Consider the following 15,003-nt stretch of genomic DNA (forward strand, 5'->3'; position numbering starts at 1 on the left):
GGCAAGGCTTTCCCACATTCTCTGTCTAAAGACTTCCAAAACAAGGAGTTATTTTTTGTGCCACCAAGCAGTTAAACCGCTTTCAAACAGCATCACAGAGTACAGTGCTCTTTGCAGAAAGGTGCAGATTGTTGGTAAAATGCATCTTGTTTAGAAGCGGCAGCAAACAGTAACATTGCCAACTAAATCGACACTGGGGGGAGAAGTTTACGTATCCATAATTTAGTGTTGCTGAGACAATATAATTCCCTGCAGCATTTGCACCCCCAAAGATGACTGCAGTTTATATCAGGTGTGATCAGGAACACACACAAAAACCACATGTCAACCTCTGAAGTACAGTAGGGTCTCAACATTCTCAGAAGTTCCATGTTCAGAACCCTTGGAATGTTGATTTTTGCGAATCCGGGTGGCACTCGGTGCCCCGGGGAAGTGATGGCTGCCGGCACTCCCTGCCCTGGAGCCCCAGGAACCAGCAGCTGCTGGCACTCCCCACCGGAGCCCTGGGAAGAAGCAGCCGCTCACGAATAACTGAATTTGCGAACATTAAGGTCGCGAATGTGGGGACCTTACAGTGCTAATGCATTTCAACCTATTAGCATAAACAGCCTTGCAAAAGTCACTAAGAGCTGCACATACTAACTGCATCATTTCTATAAATACCAAGGTATTTCAAAGAGGAAAAGGCTGTATGAAAAAGCCAAAGACAAGCAAGCAAAATAAGAAGAAAGTAGACTAAACATAAGGCATTAAACAAAATATGTGATATCAGGGTTGCTATTAAGTTTTTATTTTCACTTCTTTGAGAAAACATGCAGAAATCTCTTATGAGTTAAAACACAGCCATCTCAGATTCATGCTGACGAAGATTTTGTAGCTGCAATACCATATTTTCTCTGTACCACTCCCCGCACACAGATACCTTTTATTTGACTCCCTTTAAGCTACAGTAAAACTAGCCAATTGCTCAATCTATTTAGCAAAGTACCTTCAGCTCCAATTACAAAAAAAAAAAAAAGATCAGTAAAATACTGAATGAGGAATTCTCTAGTACCCGGAGAACTGTATTATGAATTATATCAACGCAGAACAATTCAACATGGACAACTCCTTCCTTACTTCAGCCCCATTTTTGTGCCAGTAAATCATGACTGCCCCTCTCACTTTCCCTTCTGACAAAACGTTTCCTTCACTGAGTCCTGATGATTTCTACTTAAAGCCTAGGGAAAGTCAACAAGATTCAGCTGAAAACTGAATCTCCCCTCAGTGGTGCCAAGAAAGAACATCCTAGCCAGACAGGTCAAGCTACTGGAGACAAAACCAGACTCCCTGGTTGTTTTGCACTCCCTGTGCAAGTTGGCATCCTTATTTTGCTAGAAAAGAGAATCCATCCCAGAAGCTGAGCCTGCTCTAGTTCTAGACCAGTTAGGTGCAGATTTCTGAGAGAAGGGCTGTGAACTGCACAACCTATTTGGGTCAGGCAAGCTACTGGGACCTGCTTGGAGAGGCCCGCTCCCACGCACACTCCAGGAGTACTGCCAGATCTGATGGCGGAAAGTGCTCCCCCCACAGAAACTCACTTAGCCAGGCAGGTAAAAATTTGGGAGTGGGTAGAGGAGGGAGAGGCAGCAGGTACCTGCATCTAACAAGGGCGTGCACACAGGAGGTGGAAAGAATGAATTAGTAGCACCTTTGCTTCATGCAGACGCACCCCAAGCTTCCTCCCACACACCTAACCCACTCCTTACCAAACCAGCATTCCCCAGTCCCTGGCCAGCTCCCACCACCACAAGTCCCAGGAGGAAAGCTCTGGTGTACAGGCTGTCTGGACCAAGGCCCGTAGACTGAAGTTTTGCCTGGAGCAGACAGTTATCATGAGAGACTCTGCCCAGAAATGCTAAGTTGCAAATTGAATATATCAAAAGTTACAAGCAACAGAGAGCTGAAAAGGGCCATCCAGTCTGCCTGCTTCAACTGCAGGGCCATTCATTTCCCCATCCACACCTCTGCTCTCAAACAGCTGCAGCAATGGTGCCTCGGGCATGTCTCCTAGGAGACTGGAGAAGACACATCAGTGAACCTGTCTTGCTGCAGTAAAAGCTCCCTCCCTTTTTAATTACAATCCACTTAGTTTGGAACTGTGTTTATGTACTGGACACATGCACCAGTATATTACGGGCAACGTGTAAGAAGAAGAAGAAGAAAAAAGTGTACGCGTAGACCCCTGAATTTATTAGGTTTTTCAAATCAGCAAGGAGAACAAGCCACACAAATACAAGGCCCAGTGGTTCTCAAACTTTTTGAGATGAGGAGCCATCTTGACACTTCAAGAGGACTGTGACCCAAGGCAATTCAAAACTGGTGGGGGGGGGGAAGAGAAGAGGTTCTCCCCTAGGAAAAATGCATCCCCGCCCCCCTGCTTACGCCTCTCTCAGCTTCAAAATGCTCCCCCCACCTCCCGGTTTAAACCCTCTGTCCTCTACCCCCAGGCTTAAACCCCTCTCAGCTAGAGTTGCCAGACTTTTGGAAAACTTATGTGGGACAGGCAGCCCCACCAATGGGATCCCCAGCCAGGGCTGCCTGTTCCACATAAGATTTCCAAAAACTGGGGCAGGGACCCTTGGCACCCCGGCAGCTGGGAGCGGGCTGGGGCCAGAGCCCTGGCTGGCAGCACCAGCTGCAGGATTCCCAGCTGCTACCAGGCAAATCTAAAACCTGCCTACAGCAACCCAAGTTTTGGGCACCTGAATGTTGGATTGCTGGAATTCCCTAGATGCCAATACCATAAATGCCTCAGAATCAGGGCTCAGCAAATAAGCAGCTCCACTAGCATTAAGTGATATTAAGACCATGGACACAAGACCTCCACATGCACATGGCTAGACTTCTGAGGTGCTTTTGCAAAGGGAACCATAAGGTATCATTAATCTAGCTATATAATGTAGCAGGAGTGACGGCCCAATGCTACAGTAACTCCAGTTATTCTTCTCCAGCAGACTGACTGCAGTAGACAATTGACTGTCCTCTCCAAAGGCACTCACCTGTGCAATCTCACAGGGACCCATACTACTCTATTTATTAGTAACAGAGAGGAAGCCGTGCTCGTCTAAACACTAGCAAAACAAAAAGCAGTCAAGTAGCACTTTAAAGACTGCAAAATAGTTTATTAGGTGAGCTTTCGTGGGACAGACCCACTTCTTCAGACCATATCCAGACCAGAACAGACTCAATATTTAAGACACAGAGAACCAAAAACAGTAAGCAAGGAGGACAAATCAGAAAACGATAATCAAGGTGAGCAAATCAGAGAGTGGAAGGGTGGGGGGGAAGATCAAGAATTAGATTGAGTTAAGTATGCAGACGCATACTTTTTTAAAAAAAAAGGAAATTATTCCTGTGTCTTCAGAAGGGTCAGTGTATATGTATGCCTTAGACTGAAAGTTCAGCTACTCCATTACAGTTCTTGTATCTAAGCTCTCTCCTGAGGGAGGGTTAAGAGCTTGGGATACCCCACAGAAAGATGTCCCAAGTGGGTCTTCCTGGGTTAGGGGGTCTTTTCCCACTCGGGTGGTGGTACAAACTACTCGTCTCCCAGGGTGAGGGAATCTGTGACCTTGGGGAACTTTTTAAGCAAAGCCTTTAATAGGCAAGTTTTTTTTTTTAAAAAAGATTTTGTGGGACTCCACTTTCTGCACTCGGAGCGGGGAGCAGCCCTGACCGCTCGGATGAGCAAGAAGCACCAGTATCTAAAAAGTGCCTTCTTCCCTTCCTCCTGGATGAGAGCCTGCCTACAGCAACCCAGGTATCAGACACCTGCGGGCTGGACTGCTGAAATTCATGATGCCAGAAACTGAATGCAAATGCAATGGGCAGGATTCAGCTGGCACAGGATGTGTGCTAGAAGAAGCCCTCTCATGTTGGAGAATTAAAAAGGGAACTGTGGAAAGTGGGGGGCGGGGAGGGATTGTTGTGCAGAACAACCCAGCCTGGTGTGTACCGGCTAAGGGTAAGGGAAAAAGATTGAGTGCAGGAGGAAAGGCAATTTATGAACATTTGACTAAACCAACAGGCGTCTCAGGTGAGGGTAGAGAACATGCCCTGAGAACACAGCCTAAGCAACCTGAGAAGCTTGGCCAGTGGGCTGAGACACAGTTGTGCTGCTTCTTAAAGGAACATGAAGTCAGACCAGGAACTCACCTACAATATCAACCACATCAGGCCGGATAAGTGGTTCTCCTCCTGTCAATCGGATCTTGTCCACTCCTTCCTTCACAAAGAGCCCGGCAAGGGTGATTATCTCCTGGGTAGTGAGCAGCTCAGATTTTGGGGTGAGTTGAACTCCCTCCTCTGGCATGCAGTACTGACCTGAGGGAGCAATCAAGAAATAAATGGGCAACTGGAAGGATTAGCAAAGAAATGGCTCAGCCACTGGTGAGAATGGATGCACCTTGCAGAAATACAGGCAGCAGGTAAAGTCAAACCTACAACCCCCACACAAGGCTGCTGGCTTAATCCAAAGAACTATGTTACAGCTACTTGATAAGTCTCTAAATCAAGTTTGCCACTTATATCTGGACAGAGGCCAACTCACAGCAAAAGTACTTGTGTTGCCTAATCTCTATTTTTCACCCAAGAAGAGTTTTAGTTCAAAAAAATTTTCCAGTGCTAGTTCCTTCAAGTGGGCCTCCATATCCTGTGGAATACATGAACCTCACTGGGACACAAAGGGGAAAAAAAACCAAACAGACAGACAGACTTACATCGGAGGTTGCACTTCTCAGTCAGGGAGATCCGCAGGTAGTTGTGATGACGGCCAAAGCTGTCAGTCAGGAAAGCAGAGAACGGGGAAGCATGTTCAGTTAGGAATTTTTTTCTTCTTGTGCTTTGCAATTCCTGGGGAGAAAAAGGAATAAAACAAAGGGTAGCTGTTTTCATCTTCAAAGCACTGTAAAAAATGTTAACTGAGTCTAAACTTCACAGGGAAAATAGCCACCTTTTACAGAAAGCGAAAACAAAGGCACACGGAAGCAAAGTTATTTTGACCAAGAACAAACAATCTAGGAGTTTCAAGAGTTTCCCGTATTCTCATTCTCTGTTTAATTCCATTGCACCATGCTGCATTTTTAAAATACAGGAAGAGGAACCATATTAAAATTAGCAATTTTGTGTAGCAATTGCTGTAGGCTCTCTCAGCAAGTATTTTGCATGGACAGTTTGATTCCTGAAATCTATAAAAATAGGGAGAAATATATACACCCCACTAGTTACCCAAAAGCCCTCATTGTGGCCCTCAACCTAAGCATGATCCTTTCAGGCCTTTTCCTGCCTTGCAGAACTATTAGAACTGACAGTACAACACTATCCTCTCATCAGTGAATGTTCAAGTAAGAAGCAAAAGGCCTTGTTCAATGTAAAAACAAATTGCACCAGTTTGACCTGTTTCTAATACAGCTGTTGCCAGTAGATTCATAGTGTGGTTTTCCAGCTTGAATTGTGTTAGAAGCCTTGTGCTGGGGACGTGGCTTAGCTAACATGATTCCCAGCTGAAAGGTCCTGCGTACACTAGTCAAGGAGGCAGTGCTAAAACCCTAACAGCAATAGGGTAGTGTTTTTAAAAAGTTGTAACTATCACAGTGCTGTCTACTTCTCCTTGTGTTATGCTTTAGTACTTTTAGGCACACACGTGTAGGACTAGTTACTATCTGAAATCCCTCCTTCATGGTCCTGCACGTGTAGAGCTCTGCATGGATACTAAATTTGTATCCGCGTACCATCCAGGATCTACAATTTACTTCACCTCTCCACCCGCAAAGAATGTGTAATAAAATAGCAAGAGTCTAGAGGGCTTAACAGCAGCTTGGCCAGTGGTCTGGTAAGAGGCATGAAGCACAAGTGTCCGCTTCCCTTAAGTATCAGAGGGGTAGCCGTGTTAGTCTGGATCTGTAGCAGCAACGAAGGGGTCCTGTGGCACCTTACAGACTAACAGAAAAGTTTAGAGCATGAGCTTTCGTGAGTTAACTCACTTCCAGCATCTGAAGAAGTGAGTTAACTCACGAAAGCTCATGCTCTAAACTTTTCTGTTAGTCTATAAGGTGCCACAGGACCCTTCGTTGCTGCTTACCTTAAGGGGCCCATTACTTCAATCTGGGTACATCTCCATTGCAATTTAAAAAGCCCCACCACACAGAGTCCCAGGTCCTCGGTCAGCTGAGGGTCTTAGGTTGCAGAGCGAAAATTTGAAGCATTGATATGTGGGCCCCAGCTGGAGTCCAGGCTCCTAGACTGATCCTGGTCTCTGGGATCATGTTAGAACCCAAGCCCTGAAACTTGGCAAGACTGGGCTCTAAACCAAATGTCTGGCAAGCAGTTTTTAGCCCTATCGCCCACGCCCAATTTAGCTGACCTAGGCCAGCTGCAATTGTGTCTCAGGTTATTCATTGCAGTGTAGCCATGCCCTCAGTTACCATTACTTAAGTCACCCATTTTCAGCAGGCAAAAGGAAATCTATGCCTCCTTCTGATTCAAGCTTGCTTACTACAAAAAAGAAAAAGGACGCCAGGCTCAATTTGAAAAACAGAACCGTCTCGAGTGTCAATACTAGTCCCCTCTGTTTGTATCTACTCATAGGTGAAACGAACAACTACAGACACCATCAATTCACAGTCAAGCTCTCAGCTCAAACCCTCTACATGATTCACCTATGAGAACCACTAGGAAGGCTTCCAACCAGCATGGAGTGGAGTAAGTGTGCCTTTAATTCCCAGAGCAAGGCACCGCAGAGAGACCGCGTTGTGTGTCTACCAGTTCTGTGAAGGTTTGTTGACATTAGGGAGTGCTACCCCAGGCCTGCAGCTCATACGGAAAGATTAACCACCTTTAGGTGTGGTGGTAATTTTGAGTAAAAATTCCCTAAAGCAGTCAAGGCATAAGGAACAGCGCATACAGCCATGTTTATAGACTCTTAACCTTTGTGTATCTCCAGCTAACTTTGTGGTTCTTTCTCATCCTTTAGTTGCTTCACATATATGCAGATAATCAACAACCTTTGCCTATTATAAATGTGAAAGTGAATTATAACCTTAGAATCCATACAAAAATCACCACCACAAACATGCGAAGACTGATGTTACATGAGGTTACAAAAGATTGATAACTTTAAAACGAATGGAGAGAGGGAAGCTCAGTACCCAGTGCTTCACCTAGTGAAAGCTTGACTCCAACTGTCCCTCTCCCTCTGCCCAAGTGATGCAAACTGACAGATTCACCACTAACTCAAGTCCACAGATGCATAGGACATATGTTGATGTGGTCCCTTTAAAAGTACCCCAGGACACAATTAAAAACCTTTTGCTCGGTGCATAGCAGACAGGCTTGTGTAAAACAGAGTTCATATTTCATCCTGACAGCTAGAACTTCCCGTTCCTTAGCTTGTTGGCATATCCTTATCCCAGGATACAGTTTAGCTCAGATGTGGGCAACCTGCTACCCACTGGGTTTCTATGTGTGGCCCACCACACATTTGTTTAGCAATGCTCATGCACAGTGTTGTCAGATTCTGCTGGCTTTTGTCTGCATTGTTTTGTCCCTACTGGTGTTATAAAAGCGACACGCACTTTCACAAGGGCACATTTAGCGAGGTGTGTGCTGACTCCTCCCTCTGCATAAAATCGAGGGGCTGCTACGGTTCATTTGGCACAGCCCACAAATTCTAGCTACCCAAGTGTAGTTAGCAAAAGTACCCCATCCTGGGAAACCATCTTATGTCAATCTTGCAGCCCACTGAGATGAAGGAGGGCCACAAACGCCATCTCTCCGTTAGCCTAGGTTGCCCTCACTGGTTTAGGGGATTAGTAATAGGAGGAATCATAAAAATGGCTAGACTAGGTCAGACCTGAAAGTCCATCTAGCCCAGAATCCTGTTTTCTGAGAGCAGCCCACACCAGGTGCTTCAGAGGAAATAAACAGAATGACTAATCATCAAGTGATCCATCTTTTAACTACCAAGGTTACCAGGTCAAATCCAGCCCCAGTTAGTGAGGATAGCAAGTTCCCACTAACTAATGGTTGTTCACAGACACGTGAAACGAGCTGGGTAATTCTCTCTCCAATTTCTAGTGGGCCTGTTTGTCTATGTTACCAAAAACCACTTCATCAGCTGGCACTCACTGACCTTCTCAATCGTCTCAGTAGAAAGGCTCAGGATTAAATAGTTATGGATCCTGAACTATTTTTATCCCATCTGAAGGCAAGTCTTCCAGGTGGGTTGAAGTACCCTGAAGGGGTGAGCCGGGGAAGCCTGCTCTGTTACTGGCTGTACTGCTATTTGCTCTGTGAACAAAGGACTTTGGACTCCTGAGCTGTCAATCTGCCACTTTGTATTAGCATTAAAATATTTAGAGTTTAGAGGTTTAGACTCATTTTAAAAAATATTCAAACAGCTATTCCAGTAAGTCTTTGTGACAGGGCATCAAGCCTCTGGATTCAGTCAGTCAGATTGTGCTACCCAGAGATTAATATTTCCACAAATACCAAAAAATTAAAAGTTACCACCCGAAATATTAACATTCATTAGGACTATGACCAGATGGCTTTGTGCCGCGGGTGTCTAATACTAAACGGCACATCATGGAGTGTCAAATGGAGCGCCGTTAGCTCCACACACGTGCCCCACCACTTTGTGGGAAAAGTGCCTGGCAGCAGCGGCTAAGTGCCACTCCAGCCACAGCTCCAGCCATGGGCCTGGCACGAGTTCCCAGCCATGGGGCACGGCAGTCATGGGGGCAGAGCCTGGCTCTGTCTCTGGCGAGTCATATATAATAGTGGCAGTTGTGGAGGGCTGGTGCCTGGCTCTGGGTGGAGAGAGAGGGCAGCAATCGGGAAATTCCTATTGGACACCACTGGCCTAGTGCACGCGTATGGGTTATCAGACTCACACAGGAAGAATGCATGAAGGATCACAACTGCCCCAATGCCATGAAAGTTTATGCAAGACAGTGGGAATGAGGTAGAAAAAGCCGATGGTCAGACAGGAGATCTAATCAAGTCTCATCACTGGTTTCTTGTAGTGTAGCTTATGGTACTCAAAAGATAAAGTGGCAATGTACTAGAAAAAGCAGTAGGACAGTAAGGCTATGGCTACGCTACAGAGTTATTTTGAAATAACAGCTGTTATTTTGAAATGATTTGCTAGCCTCATCTACACTATCCATATCCTCTTTCAAAATAAATTTGAAATAAATTTGAAATAGTGGGTATGTTATTTTGAGATCTGTAACTCTCACTGCAGGAGGAACAACACTTATGTCACAACAGATATTTCAAAATAGGTGCTATTAAGACACAGAATAGCACTATTTTGAATAAGCCATAATTGCACCCAAAGGCATTATTTCAAACCCTCACTGTGTGTCCAGAAATAGCTGGGTGTGATTTCGAAATACATTTTGTGCGTAGCTGTGTTATTTTGAAATAGCTGTTTTGGAATACCTCTGTAGCGTAGCCGGAGCCTAATGTACCAAGCTGTCACAGCGGACCTCAGAGTTGGCAGCAACAAGTGTCCAGCTCTTTTGATTCCTTGGTTTCAAAAGGGGAAGACAGGAGATGAGGGCAGAAAAGCAGAATGCTCACCTTGTCCAGCATGCTATTCATTCAGACAAGGGAGATTCTGGAAAGACAAGATCAAGCAGAGTCCTCATCCTGCATCCAACCTCCAGCTGCATTTTCGCGTCAGGAAACAGCACTTAAAGCACTTGTTCAGCTGGCACAAACACCTGATGCAGTGTTTATTCTAGAGGTACCCTGGAAACTAAGTGAATTTGCAGGTGGAATGGTTGAAATGCCATGGTTAGAACAGAAAAGTTTGGGGAGGAGAAGAGAAGATAAATGATTCCCCATGGCAATGTATGTATTAGAGGACTCTCTTCTGAGCTTTAGAGAGGCTGCGTAATTGTGGGACTTGTGTAACCACATATGCCCCTGGATAATTCTAACTGGGACCTAGGTGAGTGGACCATCTGGAGGGGGACTCAGGCCACTAACTTGCAAAATGAAGTTCATGGGATAGGAATATCTGATGTTACTGGTCCAAGAATTGCACATGGCCAGAACCAAATCCATCCTCAGAACACCGGGCTCCTCCCCGTTCACTTAAACTTGATTTGCTCCTAATCTTAGGGTGGAAATAGAGTCTGTCCAGCTCCAGATTAACTTTAATTAACTAATCAAGAGCCAAATGAAATCAAGCCTTCAATTCAAGATGTTGAAGACATTTACTGAAAGGGGGTATACTTTTGGAGAGCCACGCACTCTCCCTTCATCCAATCGAAGTGCTGCTACTGGAGGGGTTATGGAGGAAGGTTTCCACAGCATTAAAATTAAATCTCACCCTGCTCCTCCAAGGAGAGAAGTCGTTAGTTCAGAGGCCAAAATGGTGGGAGAGTTATGTGAGGCATTAGGCAAAGGGTCCTGTTCTTTACAGCAAACTCATCTCAGAGTAGACACTTATTACCACCTGCTTCCCTCATTCTCTTGTTTCTAACTATGTTTTATTCTTTCTTCAATAAAGCTTCTTTTGTTTCAGGACAAGTGCTGTGGGCTACACAAAGCCGTGATTTAAGGTAAAACTGTGGCACTTTGGAGGCAGCAGACCTGAGTTTTCTGTGAGAAGCCAGTGTTAGCAGCTGAGCATCACAGGGGAGAGCTTCAAAGGGACTGGGGTGCACCTATCATTAACCCACATGACAAAGGCAGGGATGGCTCAGCCAAGAGGAGAGCGCTTCAATGCCTGCTAGACTGGTGGCACTAGGGAGCTGACACCCAGCCAGGCACAGCAAGGGTTCTGTCACCACCTGCTCAGTAACCTTGCATCCCTTTATACTGTGTGCCTTTGGTTCAGGTCCTGGCAACACCAGCCTGCCCACAAGCACAAGGTCTCACCCTGGCTTTCAGTAGCTCGGTTACTCCTTGCCAGGTGACACCACCAGCCCTTCCAGTCCCTAGTCTTTCCCAAGCTCTTCACACTCCCCTCCCCACACCAGGTTTGGCATCCCTGAAGGCATAACACCAGCTTCTGCTGGGCGCATACAGACTCTCCATGGGTTGCACAACAGAGACCAGCTTGGGTGTCAAAAAAAACAAAACAAAGGTGGGGGGGGAGCAAACACGCACAAGCTACAGCAGCAAAGATGCAATCTCTGGCTTTATACTTCTGTGTACTAGATAAATATTTTTGTTATATAAAAGTTACTCATTGCCTTTGAATAGCTTCCTTGCAATACTTCCCAATTGCAGGGGGAATCCAGCATTTCACAGATAGCTTCCCACTTCAGGCATGCCTACACTATAATTAAAAACTCACAGCTGGCCTAGGCCAGCTGATTCAGGCTCACGGACTCAGGCTAAGAGGCTAAAGTTTCATTGCAACGTAGCTGTTCGGCTGGAGCCTGGGCTCTAGGATTCTGCAAGTTGGCAGGCTCCTAGAGCTCAGGCTGCAGCTGGAGTTGAAACAGCTACACTTAAAGTGTCATGAAATAGCCCCTTAGCCTGAGTCAGCTGGCACAGGCCCACTGCAGACATCTGACTTCAGTGTAACCATATGGCCTAAGGCTGCTCTAAGTTTCTGGATTCCTTTTGCATTAAGCCTCTTCCATTTTAAAAGGTTTTGGTTTTTTCTCCTTTTTTAAATTCAGTCACTAAATAGGGAATTGCCCTCCGTTGTCTCAATAGCTTTCATTGCTTACTTCTCCTGGATTGTACAAGGGATGTTTCTCAAATCTAGCTGTATGTAGACACCTTGCTTAGGAGACACCTCTCCTTAGCTGATCATTCATGGTCCTGCTTTGAAAGGGAGCCAAATTTTTATAAACAGTCTTCAGTACACATAAATACACACCCACAGATGATACACTCATTTCATCAGGCCTAGTGAGGTTAGAAAATTGCAAACTTTCCAGAAAGACCTTTCTCTCTGTGCATTTATACACAAGAATATGGTACATCACTGGTTGATTCATTTAGTTATTCTTCAGGGTTTACATCCCCTGTTCTCTTTTGGGGATAACTGGACCCAAACTGTTACTTTTACACACACACACCCTCTTCCATTTCATCATCTGAATCTAAGGTTCCACACCATCAGACTTGCCAAATCCTACTTCTAAGAGATCCAGGACCTACATTCTCCACCTCAATTTCCAGCAACCATATAAAGATTTAGCAGACTTCTCTGAGATACTTACAAACCCTTCTTAGTTTTTAATCTTGACAAGTCACCAAAGAGGCATTTGTAAAGGATTTTGCTGGGGGTGAAGTATAAAGTTCATCCAGACCCATGGAGAGTGAGGATACATGCCCGGGGTGGGGCTTGCACCATCGTTCGGGGGAGTGAAGGGGAATGCCTGGTCCAAGGGAAAGAATACTCAAGGGAAAAAAAAGTGATTCCCCTCAAAACACAAAACCACCATTTTCCAAAATTACCAAGCCAATTTTACTGACATGTAAGGTGCCTGATAACTTAATACTTTTTTTTTTTTTTTTTTTTTAACAAGAAATCAAACTGATAGTTTGTCAATTTAAAAGTATTACTGATTTGCCGTAACCCAGAAACCAAAACCTAGCTGCAGCCTTTTTTTTTTGCTTATTAAGAGGCTATGTAAAACTTGTGATTATTCTGTATGTCAAATCCTATTTTTGCAGAAGTGCAACAGACATTTATACTGTACATTGCAAATTTCTGTTGTGCCTTTCCACACCCAGTCTGGCACAGAGAAAGTGGAATTAACTTTTGAAGCATTTCACCGTTACTCTGAAAGCAACCTCACTAGGACAAACATCTTGCCTAAGGAAATTCCATTTCAAGCTAGCTGTGCAAAATAAACAAACAGCCTTCTTACTACTTGGGTTACATCCAGTTGCTCATCAGATGCCCAGCTTCAACAAAGATGGCCACTTCTGACATTTACAGATAACATGCTTCTGAACAGTGTAAAGTATGCCCAGAAAAGAAAGACATTTTTGCCGAGTAACCTATTTGCTATGAGATGGATAAGGGAGATGAAATTTCATCAAACAAGAGAATACTATTTCTGTAATTAAGAGATAAGTATTATTATTACACTTGAAACAAAAACAGTAAGTAGTATTACCTCCATTCCCCCTATTATAAAGTAGCACTGTAAGGCTGAATATTTTAGAATACACAGGATTTCTTCCTAGTAACATGATAGATTATAAATACTGAATGAATTAAAACGTTGATTTATTTTTCACCACACATACTATTTAACCACCTGTTTTTCCCCTTATCTTGGGCAAATGGAGAACTATTCCGTTTCACTATCATTTTTAGTCAATTTCAGTTACAATGTGAGGATATTACAGTTGCAAGTTACTCCAAAGGAATATTTAAACAGAAACCAGATATGGTGAATAAAACCACATTTAAAAAAGTAGCAAAAATACATTACTAAACACAATATTTATGCCTAGAGTTTAAGCTATGTGACATTACTTCCAGTCTACTTCAGCCAAATTCTTCTCACCTTCCCTCTCAAAGTAGCTGACTGTGCAGTTCAGCTTTCTAAGGGTACGGGTACACTTTTGGAAAGATTGATGCACTGGCAGTTGATCTTCCAAAGCTCAGTTCATCATGCCTAGTGGGGATGCACTCAATCAAACTGTGACTGTGCCATCGTTGACCCCAGTAGTCCTGACATTGGGAAGGAGTAAGGGTAGTTGATGGGACAATTTCTCCCATCAACCTCCAGCTGTGAGGACAATGGCAAAAAAAAATAATAATTTCACATAAGTCAACTCCAGCTATGCAATTTTTGCAGCTGGGTGTATGTATCTAAAATCAGCATGACCTCCTAGTGTACACCTGGCCAAGAAAGACAGACAGCATTCTGCAGCTCTCTGTGAGGGGCATTTACAGAAGGATACTGCCTTTACACAGCTGTTCAAGGTCTCCTGGCACATTCTGCCAGAACAAGGGGCTGTGTCCATATGTTCTCTAAAAACCTCACCTCCCTGCCTGTTGACACCCTTCACCCCAGAGCTGGCTGCGTGTCAGCGTTAATTGCCGTGTAGGGTATGATCCCCTTTGCCCTTCTCAAAGCTAGGGAATCCCCAGGTTCCACAACACCCTCCTCCTATGTAACTGCCGTTCCATTACCCCCTGTGCATCTAATCCCTAGGGCTGGCACCCATCTCATCTTCAAATCCATTCCAGTCCCCACCCCGGCTGCCTCTCTCTCCCCAGTTGCCTCCCGAAAGCCCCGGGCCCTTCAACTCCCTTCTCCGCAGCTGCTCCCACATGACTCCCCGCTGAACCAGACCCCTGCCAGGAGCCCCGTCCCACCGCGGGGCTGCGGCTTTCCCCACTGACCTGAGCCGGGACCGGGGCGCCCACCAGCGCTTGCTGCTGCTGCCGCACGGGAGCCCCGGAGCTGCAGCCCCTGCCCGGCCGGACACAAAGGGGCCCCCGCAGCAGCCACCCGCGAACCCGCCGCGTCGCTGCCATAAGCCCTAACGCAGCGTGTCCCGCCTGCAGCCGACACCTGCAGGGCAACTCGAACAGCTTCTGCCCGGGACAGCACAGGCATCCGCCCCGAGTCACGTGGCAAGGAAGGGGCGCCACCAGCCAATCGCAGTGTGGGGTCCGCTCAGGATGCTGCGGCGCATGCTGGGAGATGTAGTTCTGAACCCGCTCCGGAGACACAGGTGGCACCGCGCAGCTGGCAGGTGAAGATTAATCCTAGGCGCTCTGTTCAGGCAGCCCGCCAGCTACCTGGCTTCCTGACGCCTGCTGCTGCAGCTAACAGAGGAGCGTTGTGGGGCAGTTGTCTTTTTTCAAAGGGGAGGGCATGTTTTTAATTAAATTATTACATTTATATAACAGTGACCTGCAAAGGCAGAATAGAAGGGGGACTAGGACATGTCGTCCCGCTCATACAATCACATGCTCCCACTTAAATGTAATGCCAGGAATAGGCCCCTCATTTACTT

General features: G+C 45.6%; 1 protein-coding gene across 2 annotated transcripts in view; it reads right to left on the reverse strand.

Annotated features, from left to right (window-relative positions):
- Window positions 1-14,576, reverse strand: part of MOCS1 (molybdenum cofactor synthesis 1) — a 60,451-nt gene extending 45,875 nt beyond the window's left edge. For both annotated transcript variants that reach the window (XM_074989807.1, XM_074989808.1), the window contains exons 1-3: window positions 14,384-14,576; window positions 4,761-4,893; window positions 4,198-4,365 (exon numbers count right to left, since the gene is read on the reverse strand). In XM_074989807.1, coding sequence (XP_074845908.1) covers window positions 4,198-4,365; window positions 4,761-4,893; window positions 14,384-14,518 — 436 coding nt within the window. In that variant the 5' untranslated portion in view covers window positions 14,519-14,576. The remainder of the gene's footprint in view (window positions 1-4,197; window positions 4,366-4,760; window positions 4,894-14,383) is intronic.
- Between the last annotated feature and the right edge of the window lie 427 nt (window positions 14,577-15,003).

The sequence above is a fragment of the Carettochelys insculpta genome, chromosome 3, assembly GCF_033958435.1.
Source record: "Carettochelys insculpta isolate YL-2023 chromosome 3, ASM3395843v1, whole genome shotgun sequence".
Classification (NCBI taxonomy): domain Eukaryota; kingdom Metazoa; phylum Chordata; order Testudines; family Carettochelyidae; genus Carettochelys; species Carettochelys insculpta.